Source organism: Saimiri boliviensis, chromosome 8 (genome assembly GCF_048565385.1).
Source record: "Saimiri boliviensis isolate mSaiBol1 chromosome 8, mSaiBol1.pri, whole genome shotgun sequence".
In the NCBI taxonomy this organism is placed as follows: Eukaryota; Metazoa; Chordata; class Mammalia; order Primates; family Cebidae; genus Saimiri; species Saimiri boliviensis.
Genome location: NC_133456.1, coordinates 86,252,911 through 86,266,995, shown reverse-complemented (window position 1 = coordinate 86,266,995; position 14,085 = coordinate 86,252,911). Strand labels below are relative to the sequence as shown.

Genomic DNA, 14,085 nt, shown 5'->3' with positions numbered 1-14,085 from the left:
TGTGTCAGTTTGTGGGTGCAAATCTTCAGTATCCACACTGCATGATATCTATCACATTCTTAGAAGCAATGCCTCCAAAAGCAAAGGAGGATGGGGCAATCTCCTTGATCCCTCCAGTGGTTCTTCCAAAAGGAGAGAGGAAAACAGAGGCTTTGCCAGGTGGTATGTCCATTGTCACACAACCGGCCCACAGCAACAGCACAGATCGGACCCCTGTGTGCCAGGCCCTGGGCCCTGGGTCCTGGGTTCCTTCTAGCCCTCATACCACATTTGAGCCTAGGCCAGGCAGTGGTGAAAAGCCCACTTTCTGGTGCCCTTTTGGCTGTGCTTTTAGAGCTCCTGTCCCACAAAGTTTCACTGAGGCCCAAGGAGTGTGTGAGGGGACCAAGGGTGCCTAGTAAGGGGAGACCTAGTGGGCCTAGGACCCCAGGGCTGTGTCCTCCTTGGGGCTCCTGGGGTGAGTAAGAGCTCCCTTACTCAGCCATGATGCATTCGCTGCCTTCTTCAGGGGCCCCTCCCAGCCAGGTGTCAGCAGAGGGGGAGGAGAGCCAAAAAAGGAGGAGGTGCGGGCACCACCCTAGTCCAAGGCTGCTGGCTCCCAAGCCTGGTGTTGGTGGGAGGGACAGAGAGGGGCGGGAACAGCCGATTGCCTGCCGGGAGCCAAAACGAAAGCACTCCAGGCTGGAAGTAGGACGAGAGTCGACTCCCAGGAGAGGGAGTGCGCAAACTCTCCAGCTCGGCCCCCACTGCCTCCTCTGGAGGCTGGGGAAGGATTCCAGCCCCTGCCACACACAGACACGGGCTGACTGGGGTCAGGGGTCAGGTGTCTGCCCCCCTTTGGGGGGCAGCACAGGACCTCAGGCCTGTGTGCCGCCTGGAACCTGGAAGATGCCTGTACCCTGGTTTTTGCTGTCCTTGGCACTGGGCCGAAGCCCCATGGTCCTTCCTCTGGAGAGGCTTGTGGGGCCTCAGGATGCTACTCATTGCTCACCGGTGAGTCTGGAACCCCGAGGAGATGGGGGAAGGCCCAGAGTTCCGTTTTTGGCTCAGCAAAGCCCTAGCCTGGCTCCTGTCACTGCTGCCACTGCCAGAACTGCCCTGTCTGGTCTGTCTGGTGCTGATGGGAGAAGAGAAGAATGGGGAAGGGGCAAGAGTTGGGTCTGTCTTCTTCTGGGAGGGTCTGGGAAAACAGAATTCCAGAAAAATGTAAGTTGAGGTCTCAGGCAGAGAACAGTGCCTAGATGTGGGGGCACAAACTCTGACTCTCCTTTCCTCCTTCCCAGGGCCTCTCCTGCCAACTCTGGGGTAAGTATCCCTACTTTTAAAAAGATTTTCCAAGGCTGACTGGAGGGAGTAGAGCTGTCTCAGGCCCATGGCAACAGCCCAGGAGAGCCAAATTCCTTGGCTCTCCTGGGTATGTCAGGTGCCACCAAGTTCTGGGCTCGGAACAGCTTCAGCTGAGGTGTCCCAGGCCCACCTCAGCCCAGGAGAGCCAAGTTCCTTGGCTCTCTGGGTATGTTAGGTGCCACCAAATTCTGGGCTCAGAACAGCTTCAGCTCCCATCCACCCCTCCATATACAGACAATGATATACTCTGCCTGCCTGGAGACATCGTGCCTGCTCTGGGCCCCGTGCTGGTGCCTACACACCTGCAGACAGAGCTGGTGCTGAGGTGTGGCCAGGAGACCGACTGTGACCTCTGCGTGCGTGTGGCTGTCCACTTGGCTGTGCATGGTGAGCAAGTCATCCTGTGACAGTGTGTGTGCACATGTGAGCATGTCTGGGGTGGGCATGAGGGCCAGGGGATCTCGCGGGCAGTGCTGGGCATCCTCCTGGAGGACACTGGGAGGACCCCCAGGCCAACGTGGTCTCCCCAGCCCCTGCTTCCCAGCACTGGGCGTTCCAGAAGGAAGCCAGTGCCAAAGCCAGTCCAGAGCAGGGGGCCTCACCGGGGGCTTTGCTCTTGCATCCTTCTAGGTCACTGGGAAGAGCCTGAAGATGAGAAAAAGTTTGGAGGAGCAGCTGACCCAGGGCTTGAGACGCCTAGGAATGGTGAGGAGAACTTGGCTGGCCCAACTGCCCCGTGCCAAGGCCTGGCCTGCCGCTCCTAGGCCTGACCAATCCCTGCCCTGTTGCCCACAGCCTCTCTCCAGGCCCAAGTCGTGCTCTCCTTCCAGGCCTACCCTACAGCCCGCTGCGTCCTGCTGGAGGTGCAAGTGCCTGCTGCCCTTGTGCAGTTTGGTCAGTCTGTGGTATGCAAAATAATAATAACCACCTTCTAAACCTAAAATCTATAAAACACTTTCATATGCATTATCTCTTTGAGGATTACAAAAGAATTAAATTTATTGAACCCCCTCAGTACCAGGCATTATAGCCAGTATTTTATAGGTATCAACTTACTTAGTTCTCAAAACAGCCATGTGAGGTAGGACTATTCTTTTGATTCTGATCAGTGCTGAAGGGGAAAGCCCCTTCAGCCTGATATGCCTCAATTTTTATGTCTGTAAAATGGGGATAAGAATAGTCCTACTTCATGTGCTTGACTGTGAGAAAACACCAAGCAGTTTTCCAGGGTACCGCTACTATTTCACCCTCTCCCCAGCAGTGGATGGGAGTTCCAGTTGCTTCCCATCTTTGCCAACACTCAGTGATGCAATTTTATTTTATTTTTAAATTAATCTATTTGAATTATATATATATATGGGATCCTTCATGAATTTGCATGTCATCCTCAGGCAGGGGCTGTGCTAATCTTTTCTGTATTGTTCCAATTGTGGTATATGTGGTGCCAAAACAAGCATAGGTGTTATAATTGTAATGATTTTACTGCATATGTGCTGTTTTATCATTGTGGTTTTAATCTGTGCCTCCCAATGATTGATGAAGTTGAGCACTTTTTTCATATGCTTATTGGCTGTTAGTGTAACTTCCTTGTGAAATATCTCTAAAATTTTTTTGGGGGGGCCACATTAAAAAAATAGTCCCACCTCACATGGGTGTTCTGAGAATTAAATAAGTTGAGGCCGGTAAAACACCGGCTGTAATGCCTGGCACTGAAGGGTTTCAATAAATATAATAACTTTGTAATCCTCAAAACTACTTGATGAACTAGGCATTATTATGATCCTCATTTCCCAGATAAAGAAAGTGAGGTTTGGAGAGAGGAGGTCTGTGGGCTGGATGCACTTCTCTGTACTCTTGGACCAAAAGAAGAGTCTGCCATACATACCATGGGGTACATACCATGGTGCAAGTACCATGATGCAGGGTGTTGGGGCTTCTCCCTGCCTCAGGAGGCTACATGTGCTTGGAAGATCTATTTCCAACGGGGTCAAATCACTCAAACCCTTTGGCTTCCCCTCCAACCTCCAGCTTCCAGCTGATATCTTTTTATCTAGAGAATTGTAGACTGGGAGAACATCTGCTTGGCCCATGTCACCAGCAGTTGTGAGGACCACTGAGGCACTGGGTCAAGTGTGAGAACCATTTCTGTGGGGAGGGGTGTCCCATGTTGCATTGTGGTGTCTCATCTCCTTGGCTTTGGCCAGGTGATTAGCACAGCAGGGTTGGGGCAGGGATTTAAATGGCTAGGACCTTTTCCCACCCTGGTGACCCTCTTACTGAGGACATGTGCTTTAGAATTGAGGCCCCTTGAAGGAAAGGTGAATGGTAGATTCCAGCCTATACAGTATAAATACAGTCATTGGTTGGGAGAGAAGGGCAGTGAGCAGAGTGGTCCCTAAAGATGATCCCACAGCCCTTGGCCTGGATTCTGAGCCCTGCACCGCCAGCCTTCCCCACCGTCTCCTCACAGGGATCTGTAGTATATGACTGCTTCGAGGCTGCCCTAGGGAGTGAGGTGCAAATCTGGTCCTATACTCAGCCCAGGTATGAGAAGAAACTCAACCTCACACAGCAGCTGCCTGGTAAGTGGACCCCAAGTCCTGGACCCCTAGCCTCTGTCCCCTCTGGCCACTCCCTTCCTGCTTTCACCCTCTGCTAGCTCCATCCACACTCAGGCAGGAGTCTGAACTCATATCCTTCCCAGAGTCAGTCCCTCAGGCCTTCTTTCCCTGGGTAATGTGGCTTTCCAGCCCCTAGGGAAGGTGTTCTGAGCATCAGATAGATGTGGGTGGTATCTAGGGGATGGGGAGCCCTTCCTAATTCCCCTCTGGGAGCCAGATTGCCCTTCGTCTTTCCTTGGCCCCCAGCCCCACCGGAGGCTCTTCTGTGATCTCTCCCCAGACTGCAGGGGGCTCGAAGTCCGGAACAGCATCCGGAGCTGCTGGGGTAGGGGATAGGGCAAGTGGGCTGGGAGGAGGGAGGGGCAGGGTCTGGAGTGTGAGAGAACCTTGGAGTCCATTTCAGATATGGGCTGCCACATCTCAGAAGCTCGCAGAACACAATCATTCATTCATTCATAACACATTAATTGCAGTAGCTGCTACTCTGTGCTAAGCACTGGAAATAGATGAATCTTGGGTCAGGCTCAGTGGCTTATATTTGTAATCCCAACACTTTGGGAGGCTGAGGTGGGAGGATCGTTGAGCTCAAAAGTTCAAGACCAGCCTGGGCAACATGGCAAAACCCCATCTCTACCAAAAATACAAAAAGTAATTGGGCAGTGGTAGTGTGCATCTGTGGTCTCAGCTACTCGGGAGGCTGAGGCAGGAGAATTGCTTGAGCCTGGGAGATAGAGGCTGCAATGAGCTGAGATTGCAACACTGCACTCCAGCCTGGGTGACAGAGCAAAACTCTTGTCACAATAAAAAAAAAAAACTTGAAATAAAAGCTAAGAAAGTCAAGGGTCTGACTTTTTTCCCATGTGCTATTTGGATTTTGTTTGGGTTTTGTATTTTCTTTTTTATTGTGTATAACATAACATACATACATTAAAGTATGTAAAGTGTACTAATTTTCATGTCCAGTTCAATTCATTTTTATATATGTATATACTTGCATAACAAGCACCCAGATCAATATATAAATACTGTGGTGTTTTCTGAACTATTGAATTTTTTCCACTTCATTTTCTTTTTGGCTTCTTAAAATTAAACTTAGTCTGCCTTTTTGGCAACTCATTAGAGACTACTCAACACCAGAGTTTTAAAAATACAGATATATATCATGCATTTCATTTCTTCCTTCATTCAGTAGATGTCGATTCATTTATTCAACAGATATTTATTATGTAATTTCTGTGTACCAGGCAAATCCCTGGACACTGAAAATATTAAGGAATCAATAAATCAAGATAACAAAAATCCCACCCTCATGGAGCTGGGTGTCAGGGTGAGGGTGGGGATGAGGAAGGACATGACAAATACATGGAGATGTGAATAATGCAATAAGTTAGACAGTGATTAGAGATAAGGAGAAAGTTTGCAGAAGGGGGAGAGGTAGGTTGGGAGTTGCAGAAGTCAGGGATGGCCTCACTCTGGTGAGCAGAGACCTTAAAGAGGTGAGGGAGGAGCCATGTATCTGAGGGAAGAGGATTCCACGCAGAGAGAATAGCCAGTGCAAAGTGCCTGGGGTGGAAGTGTGTCAGGAATATTTAAGAAATAGTAAGGAGGTCCTTTTTTTTTTTTTTTTTTTTTTTTTTTTTTTTGAGACGGAGTTTCGCTCTTGTTACCCAGGCTGGAGTGCAATGGCTCGATCTCGGCTCACCGCAACCTCTGCCTCCTGGGTTCAGGCAATTCTCCTGCCTCAGCCTCCTGAGTAGCTGGGATTACAGGCACGCGCCACCATGCCCAGCTAATTTTTTGTATTTTTAGTAGAGACGGGGTTTCACCATGTTGACCAGGATGGTCTCGATCTCTCGACCTCGTGATCCACCCGCCTCGGCCTCCCAAAGTGCTGGGATTACAGGCTTGAGCCACCGCGCCCGGCCAGTAAGGAGGTCCTTAATAACTCTGCAGCAAGTTAAGGACACAAGTGCCATACACTGTGCGAGGTGGCTCACACCTGCAATCCCAGCACTTTGGGAGACTGAGGTAGGAGGATCTCTTGAGGTCAGGAGTTCGAGACCAGCCTGGCCAACGTGGCAAAACCCTGTCTCTACTAAAAATACAAGTTAGCTGGGCACACCTATAATCCCAGCTATACTCGGGAGGCTGAGGCAAGAGAATTACTTGAACCCAGGAGGTGGAGGCTGCAGTGAACTGAGATTATGTTATTGCACTCCAGCCTGGGCAACAGAGCCAGACGCTCTCTCTCAAAAAAAAAGAAAAGGACACAAGTGGCAAAAGGTGAGGTCAGAGAGGTCACAGTTCTGACCAGAAGAAAAGGACTTGTTTTAAAGAGGTTACAAGATCTTTCTGGCTGCAGAGGGAGAAGCAGGGAGAAGAGCTGTCCTCAGACCACACACTGGGGCCTCCTCTGGCTTGGCTCTGGGCAGCTACTAGGGGCAAAGTCTGGTTTGAGATGAGGACACAGGCTCTGCCCTCCAAGAGCCTTCCAGTCTAAAGAGTTTGAAGGAAACGCCAAAGCATCAGTTGGGTATGCAGAAGAGATGAGGAAGTCTAAGCTGTGCTGTATTTGCCTCTTCCACCAGCCCTGCCCTGGCTCAACGTGTCTGCAGATGGTGACAATGCGCGCCTGGTCCTAAATGTCTCCGAGGAGCAGCACTTCAGCCTCTTCCTGTACTGGAAGCAGGTCCAGGGTCCCCCAAAACCCTGGTGGCAAAAAAACCTGGTGAGGCCGCCCCCTTCCCAAGTCCATTCCCACTATAGGCTGATGCCCATGCAAAGGATGCAGTGCCTTATCAAAGAGGACCCTTGAAGAGGACTCATACCAAGCAAGGGAACCCTGGTGGGGGAACTTCTGCCTTCCTGGTTTCCTTGACCTTGGCCTCCTCCTCTTCCTCCTTATCTTCTCCAACTTCCTTCCTTTTGCTTGTTCCACAGACTGGACCACAGATCATTACCTTGAACCACACAGATCTGGTTCCCTGTCTCTGTATTCAGGTAGGAGCAGAGTCCAGCTGGGTGACAGAAGAGGAATGGGAAGATGATGATGGGGGTGACCCCTGCCTTCCTGGTCTCACCATTCTTCAAACCCTTCATTGAGGTGGAGACTGTGGCTCCCTGGGGTGGCTGATCCTCCCTTGACCCTTGCTGTCCTATGCCTTCTATCTGTTACATTCCCAGAATCCTCTCCCTGATCTTCCACAGAACTCCTATTTAAACTTCAGTCCCCATTCAAATGTCATCTTCTCCTTGAGGCTTTTCCCTACTCCAGTTCTGTCTTTGTGTTCCCCTGTGGGGCAGAGCATGTGCTATGAACAGAACAGATCCTCCCACCTTGGCCTCCCAAGTGCTGGGATTACAGGTGTGAGCTACCATGCCCAACCCTGTTTTGATTTTTAATTTTTTTTTTTGTGGAGATGGGCCACCACACCCAGCTCAATCACTTCCTTTCTTATTTGGGCATCTTCTTGTATACAACAGATGCTCAATAAATATTATGAAATGAGTGATTTACTAATTTACATACATATTTTATCCTTACTACAAGTGTGAGTTTGTGATCTCCTTGAAGGCAAGCAAAGCATATCTAATTCAAATGTAATAACTTTGCAAGAGCCTTGCACAGTGCCTGGCATATACTGCCTACTCGTTGTTTTGTTTTGCTTTGCTTTTAAACAAGGTAACAGTATGAGGGTCCTCACTGTTGAATGGTGAATGAATCAATCTTACTGCCTAGCACAGCCATAGGACACAGCAGATGCTCATGAGATGTTTGCTGTGATTTAAATGTCCTCATTGTCAAACACAATGCCTGCCACACAGTAGGTGTTTCTAATTAAAGGTTTGATGAATAAATTAATATATTATCTTTAGTGCTTAGCACAGAGCTATGCACATAATAAAAACATCTCAGGCCGGGCGCGGTGGCTCAAGCCTGTAATCCCAGCACTTTGGGAGGCCGAGGCGGGTGGATCACAAGGTTGAGAGATCGAGACCATCCTGGTCAACATGGTGAAACCCCGTCTCTACTAAAGAGACAAAAAATTAGCTGGGCATGGTGGCTCATGCCTGTAATCCCAGCTACTCAGGAGGCTGAGGCAGGAGAATTGCCTGAACCCAGGAGGCGGAGGTTGCGGTGAGCCGAGATCGCGCCATTGCACTCCAGCCTGGGTAACAAGAGCGAAACTCCGCCTCAAAAAAAAAAAAAAAAAAAATCTCTTAAAATGTCTGTTGAAAGAATAAATGAATGTGTCCTCAGAATCTAGCACATTCCCCAGCATGTAGTAGGTGCTCACAAAGTGATTGTGGAATGAATTCAATTTAATTATCCACTGGGCATGGTGGCTCATGCCTGTAATCCCAGCACTTTGGGAGGCCAAGGGGGGCAGATCACGAGATCAGGAGTTCGAGACCAGCCTGGCCAAGATAGTGAAACCCTGTTTCTACTAAAAATATAAAAATCAGCCCAGCATGGTGGCTTGGGCCTGTAGTCCCAGCTACTCGGGAGGCTGAGGCAGGAGAATTACTTGAACTCAGGAAGTAGAGGTTGTGGTAAGCTGAGATCAGGCCACTGCACTCCAGCCTGGGCAACAGAGCAAGACTCCCTCTCAAAAAAAAAAAAAAATTAATTATCCAAGGTCCCTTGTGCCTGTCATACTGGTAAGACACATGGTAGGCACTCATTAAAAGTTTGTTGAATTAAGACATTGCCAGTGTCTGCCATTATGTTTGCTGGAAGAAAGGATGTGAGCATCTCCAGGTTTTGTAAAAGGCAAGAAGACCTGGCAAGTGCTTGCAAAATATCCGCTGAATGACTGTGTCCCCAGTGTCTAGCAGAGGGCTGGGCACATGCCCATGGAGAGGTGGCTAGGTGGAACTGACCTGAGCAGACCCCTGTTTCCTTTCCAGGTGTGGCCTCTGGAACCTGACTCCTTTAGGACGAACATCTGCCCCTTCAGGGAGGGTGAGCTGACTGGCCTGGGGCTGGGGTTGAGGCTGTGTGATCGATAGGTGCCTGGTACGCAGTGACTGCGCCCTTTCCTTGCAGACCCACGCGCACACCGGAACCTCTGGCGTGCCGCCCGGCTGCGACTGCTGACTCTGCAGAGCTGGCGACTGGAGGCACTGTGCCCACTGCCCGCTGAAGCGGCACTGTGTTGGCAGGCTCCGGGTGGGGAACCCTGCCAGCCACTGGTCCCGCCGCTTTCCTGGGAGAATATCACTGTGAACGTAAGCAAAACAGAGGCTCCCGTGGTGAGGGGAGAGTGGGAAACTGGGGTCTCCGTTTTGTGATCTCACCCATTCCTCTCTTTCCACAGAAGGTTCTCGAGTTCCCATTGCTAGAAGGCCACCCTAACCTCTGTGTTCAGGTCAGAAGGGGGTGCACAGCGTTAGGCTGGGGGCTGGACCTGAGCAAACCTCCAGCCAAAGGTGTCTTTGTTCTTGGGCTGTTAAAGCATAGTGGTTGCCAGCTTCCTCTTTGGGAGTTCCAGTTTACTTTAGCAGTGTGTGGAACCCTGGGCAAGTCACTTCACCTCTCTAAACTTCAGTCTCATCTGTTTAATGCAGATGATAATACAGTAACTGCCTCATGGAGTGGTTGTGATGATGAAATAAGAGGAGTGCTTCCCCTTAGAAACTGGTACAGGCTAAATGCTCAATAAATGTAGCCACTTTTATTATTGCTATCAGTATGCTATTTCCATTTATGTAGAAGGGGTTGCTCTACAGTTTCAAAGGGTGATTATAAGAATATTCACTCATTCAAGATTTTTTGAGCAGCACAAGTAACTGTTTTAGGCACTTGTGATAGATCCTAATGTCCCTACTGTCGTAGAACTTACCTTGTAATGGAGAAAGGCAGCCAATAGACATTGTAAATAAATTATATAATACCTTAAAATTGCATACAAATACTATGGGAAAAGGGATAAGGGAGGATTGGGGTTGCAATTTTTAGCATGGTGGTCAGGTGGGAAGGAAATCTCTTTGAGAAGGTTAGTTGAGAGAGGAGCTATGCTTTATAAGACACGAAAAGAGCTTTAGGGTCAGAAGACCCTTTAGCACAGAGAAAGATGAATTGACTCCTAATTACCCAGCCTTGAACTCCTATCTGCCTAAGGTCAGGTCAAGTGTAGATTCCCAACCCAACAGGCCTCCTGTTGCCTGCACTGTTCTGGTCTTTCTGGCCTTAGCTTTTGCTTTTCTTAGTGGCCCTAACCATGGTCTCTTCCCAGCAGGTGAACAGCTGGGAGAAGCTGCAGCTGCAAGAGTGCTTGTGGGCTGGTGAGTGGGGCCTGGGGGTGGCTGAGGCAGGGCCATCTCCTAGGGGTGGTCACAGCATGGGAGGTGGGAAAGTAGCCAATCCCAGCAAGGTTGGGTCTTGGTCAGAGTGGCCTCTTACCCCTTCCAGACTCCCTGGGGCCTCTCAATGATGATGTGCTACTGTTGGAGACAAGAGGCCCCCAGGACAACAGATCCCTCTGTGCCTTGGAACCCAGTGGCTGTACTTCACTGCCCAGCAGAACCTCCACGGTAAGGACTGAGTGACCCTCCTCCACAGATCTCTACAGATGTATCTCACACCTGGCCTCAAATTTTTACTCCATCCACCCTGTGCTGGTCTCTGGAAACATGGGGGTGACTCAGACCTGGGCCCTATTCAGTGGCATCATCAAAGTTTCCCAGTCCTCTCTACCCCATTCTAACCAGCTGTAGCCTGGTAGATGCTGCCCTAAGGGTGCTGCCTCCAGGTAACAGTGCCCCCGTCCTTTGGCTTGGCAGATGGCAGCTCGCCTTGGAGAGTACTTGCTACAAGACCTGCAGTCAGGCCAGTGTCTGCAGGTGAGCAGGTAGCAGAAGGGCCCCACCTCAATGCCTAAGGGCCTCAGGCCTAAAACTAGCACTCATCTACTATCTATTTAGGTTTATTTTATGTTCAGCCCTGAGAGAGTTAAGAGTAGAGGAGGCATAGTTCCTCTCTCCAAGGAGCACACTGTTAGCTAGACATCCATAAACAGATAACCATACCTATGGGTGCTAAGTTTTGGGTTCCAGGGAGAGCTTCTGGGAAGAATTTCTTCCTATAAGCCAGGTTTGGCATGGAAGAAGTCATAGCCTAGGCAGTGGGCACAGCATAAGCAAAGGCAGAGCACCTGCAGGAACCGTAGCCGGGAGATACGCATAGTTGATGGGAATTTGGAGATCAGGCCACCAGAGCTTGGTGAATGCTGAACATCCAACTGGTGCACTGGATTTGTTCTGTTTGTATCTTATAGCTGTGGAATGATGACCTGGGAGCAATATGGGCCTGCCCCATGGACAAATGTGAGTATTGTAAGAACTGCCTTTCCTTTCTGTACCAGGAGCAGGGATCTTGACAGGGACCACTGGCCTTGTCCTTCCCTGAGATCAGATAAACCAGAGGGTCATTCCTTCATTCACTCAAAAAATATGATGAGAGGCCGGGCGCGGTGGCTCAAGCCTGTAATCCCAGCACTTTGGGAGGCCGAGGCGGGTGGATCACAAGGTCGAGAGATCAAGACCAACCTGGTCAACATGGTGAAACCCCGTCTCTACTAAAAATACAAAAAAAATTAGCTGGGCATGGTGGCATGTGCCTGTAATCCCAGCTACTCAGGAGGCTGAGGCAGGAGAATTGCCTGAACCCAGGAGGCGGAGGTTGCGGTGAGCCGAGATCGCGCCATTGCACTCCAGCCTGGGTAACAAGAGTGAAACTCCGTCTCAAAAAAAAAAAAAAAAAAAATGATGAGAGCTTGCAGGGATCCCAGGAACATCAATCAATCAATCAATCAATCAATCAATAAATTCTCTGGCCACAACCCTTAGACTAGCAAGACATGAGCCAGTCACTTCATTTAAAGTGTGAGCTACTGAAGCACCACCAAGTGTTCAGTACTGCAAATGCATACAATGCAGACCTGACCTGGGATGGGTGAGGGGCTCAGGGGGAAAGTTCCAGCAGAACTCTGAAAACTGAGCTAGAGGAAGGGGGTAGAGATACATTTTTGTGAAGACTGTGGGGTACTTTTTTTTTTTTTTTTTTTTTTTGAGACAGAGTCTCCCTCTGTCGCCTGACTGGAGTGCAGTGGCATGATCTCGGCTCACTGCAATCTTCCTCTCAATCGTGGGGTACTTTTTTGAGGAACTCCAAGTTGGCCAATGTGGCTACAGGGTGTTGGACAATGTGGCAGGTTTCTGTCATGAGGTAAAGATGCAGGAGCCATGTAGGGAATTTGAATCTTACGTTAAGAGCAGCAGGAGCTACGATCCAATTTATAGTTTTAAAAGATTTCTGAGGCTGCCATGTGGTGAATCAACTGGAGGCTAAAAAAAAACAGGGCTGGGACACCAGGCAGGAGGCTGTTGCAGACACTCAGGACAGTAAGATCAAGGACCCAGCAACCCTAGCTTAGGAGAGAATAATATGAGCTGACATTTTAGCACGTAAGATGCTCAGCATTGTGTTAAGTACTTTATATTTATTAATATATTTAGTCTTCACACCAACCCTGTGACGTAGGTACAACTTCACAGAGGAGAAAACTGAGGAAGATGGTAACGTTACTTATTCAAAGACCCCTACACAAATGGAGCTATATTCATCCACTGGCTCTGACACTGTGCTGTGGATTTTGCACAAATCAATTCATTTCTTTTTCTTTTTCTTTTTTTGAGAGGGAGTCTAACTCTGTAGCCCAGGCTGGAGTGCAGTGGCACAATCTCGGCTCACTGCAACCTCCGCCTCCTGGGTTCAAGTAATTCTTCTGCCTCAGCCTCCGGAGTAGATGAGATTACAGAGGCGCACCACCATGCCCAGCTCATTTTTTATATCTTTAGTAGAGACAGGGTTCCACCATGTTGGCCAGGCTGGTCTCGAACTCCTGACCTTGTGATCCTCCCGCATCGGCCTCCCAAAGTGATGGGATTACAGGCGTGAGCCACCACGCCCCGCCGTCAATTCATTTGTCTTAAGTCTCAGTTTTTCTTCTCTGTGGAGGGCGAATGTAAGTTTCTAATTCTTCTTCCCTGGGTCTCCCAGACACCCACAAGCGCTGGGCCCTCGTGTGGCTGGCCTGCCTACTCTTTGCCGCTGCGCTTTCCCTCTTCCTCCTACTCAGAAAGGACCACGAGAAAGGTGAGCGCCTCCCGGCTCCCCATTCCCCAGGGGCAGGACCAGAGTGGCTCTGGGAGTTCTCTGAGGGAAGGTGGCAGGCAAGCTCATCAGCTGCCTCCGCCCCTCTCCCTTACCAGGGTGGCTGAGGCTCTTGAAACAGGACGTCCGCAAGGGGGGTGAGTGGGCGCAAGCGCTGGGCGGGGGGCCGCCCCCGGGGTGAGCGCGGGGCCAGGGCTGTACCAGCTCACTTCTTCCCTCCCCGTCTCTTTTCTTCGGCAGCAGCCGCCAGAAGCCGCGCGACTCTGCTCCTCTACTCAGCCGATGACTCAAGCTTCGAGCGCCTGGTGGGCGCCCTGGCGTCGGCGCTGTGCCAGCTGCCGCTGCGCGTGGCCGTAGACCTGTGGAGCCGTCGTGAACTCAGCGCGCAGGGGCCCGTGGCCTGGTTCCATTCGCAGCGGCGCCAGACCCTACAGGAGGGCGGCATGGTGGTCCTGCTCTTCTCGCCCGGGGCGGTGGCGCTGTGCAGCGAGTGGCTACAGGATGGAGTGTCTGCGCCCGGGGCGCACGGCCCGCACGACGCCTTCCGCGCCTCGCTCAGCTGCGTGCTGCCTGACTTCTTGCAAGGCCGGGCGTCCGGCCGCTACGTGGCGGCCTGCTTCGACAGGCTGCTCCGCCCGGACGCCGTGCCTGCTCTTTTCCGTACCGTGCCGGTCTTTTCACTGCCCTCCCAGCTACCGGACTTCCTGGGGGCCCTGCAGCGGCCCAGCGCCCCGCGTCCCGGGCGGCTCCGAGAGAGGGCGGAACAAGTGTCCCGGGCCCTTCAACCAGCCCTGGAGAGCTACTTCCATCCTCCGGGGACCCCTGGGCCGGGACGCTGGGTGGCACCTGGGACGGGGGACGAGACTTGAATAAAGGTAGACGCTGTTTTTCTACCCATGTGGCCCACACGTGTCTCCGCGGCGGGTGTGGCAAACGGCG

At 50.9% G+C, this 14,085-nt stretch overlaps 1 protein-coding gene and 1 non-coding gene across 11 annotated transcripts; one reads left to right on the top strand and one right to left on the bottom strand.

Annotated features, from left to right (window-relative positions):
* Nucleotides 1-377: 377 nt before the first annotated feature.
* Nucleotides 378-14,043, top strand: IL17RC (interleukin 17 receptor C). 10 transcript variants are annotated; one of them, XM_003927072.4, is made up of 19 exons: nucleotides 378-993; nucleotides 1,284-1,305; nucleotides 1,582-1,734; nucleotides 1,978-2,052; nucleotides 2,143-2,252; nucleotides 3,818-3,929; nucleotides 4,249-4,293; nucleotides 6,557-6,696; nucleotides 6,909-6,968; nucleotides 8,880-8,934; nucleotides 9,019-9,200; nucleotides 9,290-9,340; nucleotides 10,211-10,256; nucleotides 10,384-10,505; nucleotides 10,755-10,814; nucleotides 11,249-11,297; nucleotides 13,033-13,128; nucleotides 13,245-13,283; nucleotides 13,387-14,043. In XM_003927072.4, the coding sequence occupies exons 1-19, from the start codon at nucleotides 484-486 to the stop codon at nucleotides 14,013-14,015; spliced, it is 2,556 nt and encodes an 851-aa protein (XP_003927121.2). In that variant the 5' UTR covers nucleotides 378-483; the 3' UTR covers nucleotides 14,016-14,043. The 10 variants fall into 10 exon arrangements, with proteins under 10 accessions (XP_003927121.2, XP_010336099.1, XP_010336098.1 ...); XM_010337797.3 differs by having other exon boundaries at nucleotides 10,208-10,256; nucleotides 13,390-14,043; XM_010337796.3 differs by having other exon boundaries at nucleotides 10,208-10,256.
* LOC120367629 (U6 spliceosomal RNA) lies at nucleotides 2,698-2,800 on the bottom strand. The gene has a single exon (XR_005581959.1). It is a non-coding gene; the product is annotated as a U6 spliceosomal RNA (small nuclear RNA).
* Nucleotides 14,044-14,085: the final 42 nt, after the last annotated feature.

Bases quoted from the DNA above. Each gene is read 5' to 3' on its own strand.
- IL17RC (XM_010337796.3), top strand. From the start codon at position 484: ATGATGCATTCGCTGCCTTCTTCAGGGGCCCCTCCCAGCCAGGTGTCA. The intron at 2,253-3,817 runs GTATGCAAAATA...GTCTCCTCACAG, and splicing joins TGCAGTTTGGTCAGTCTGTG to GGATCTGTAGTATATGACTG. The intron at 4,294-6,556 runs GTAGGGGATAGG...CTCTTCCACCAG, and splicing joins CAGCATCCGGAGCTGCTGGG to CCCTGCCCTGGCTCAACGTG.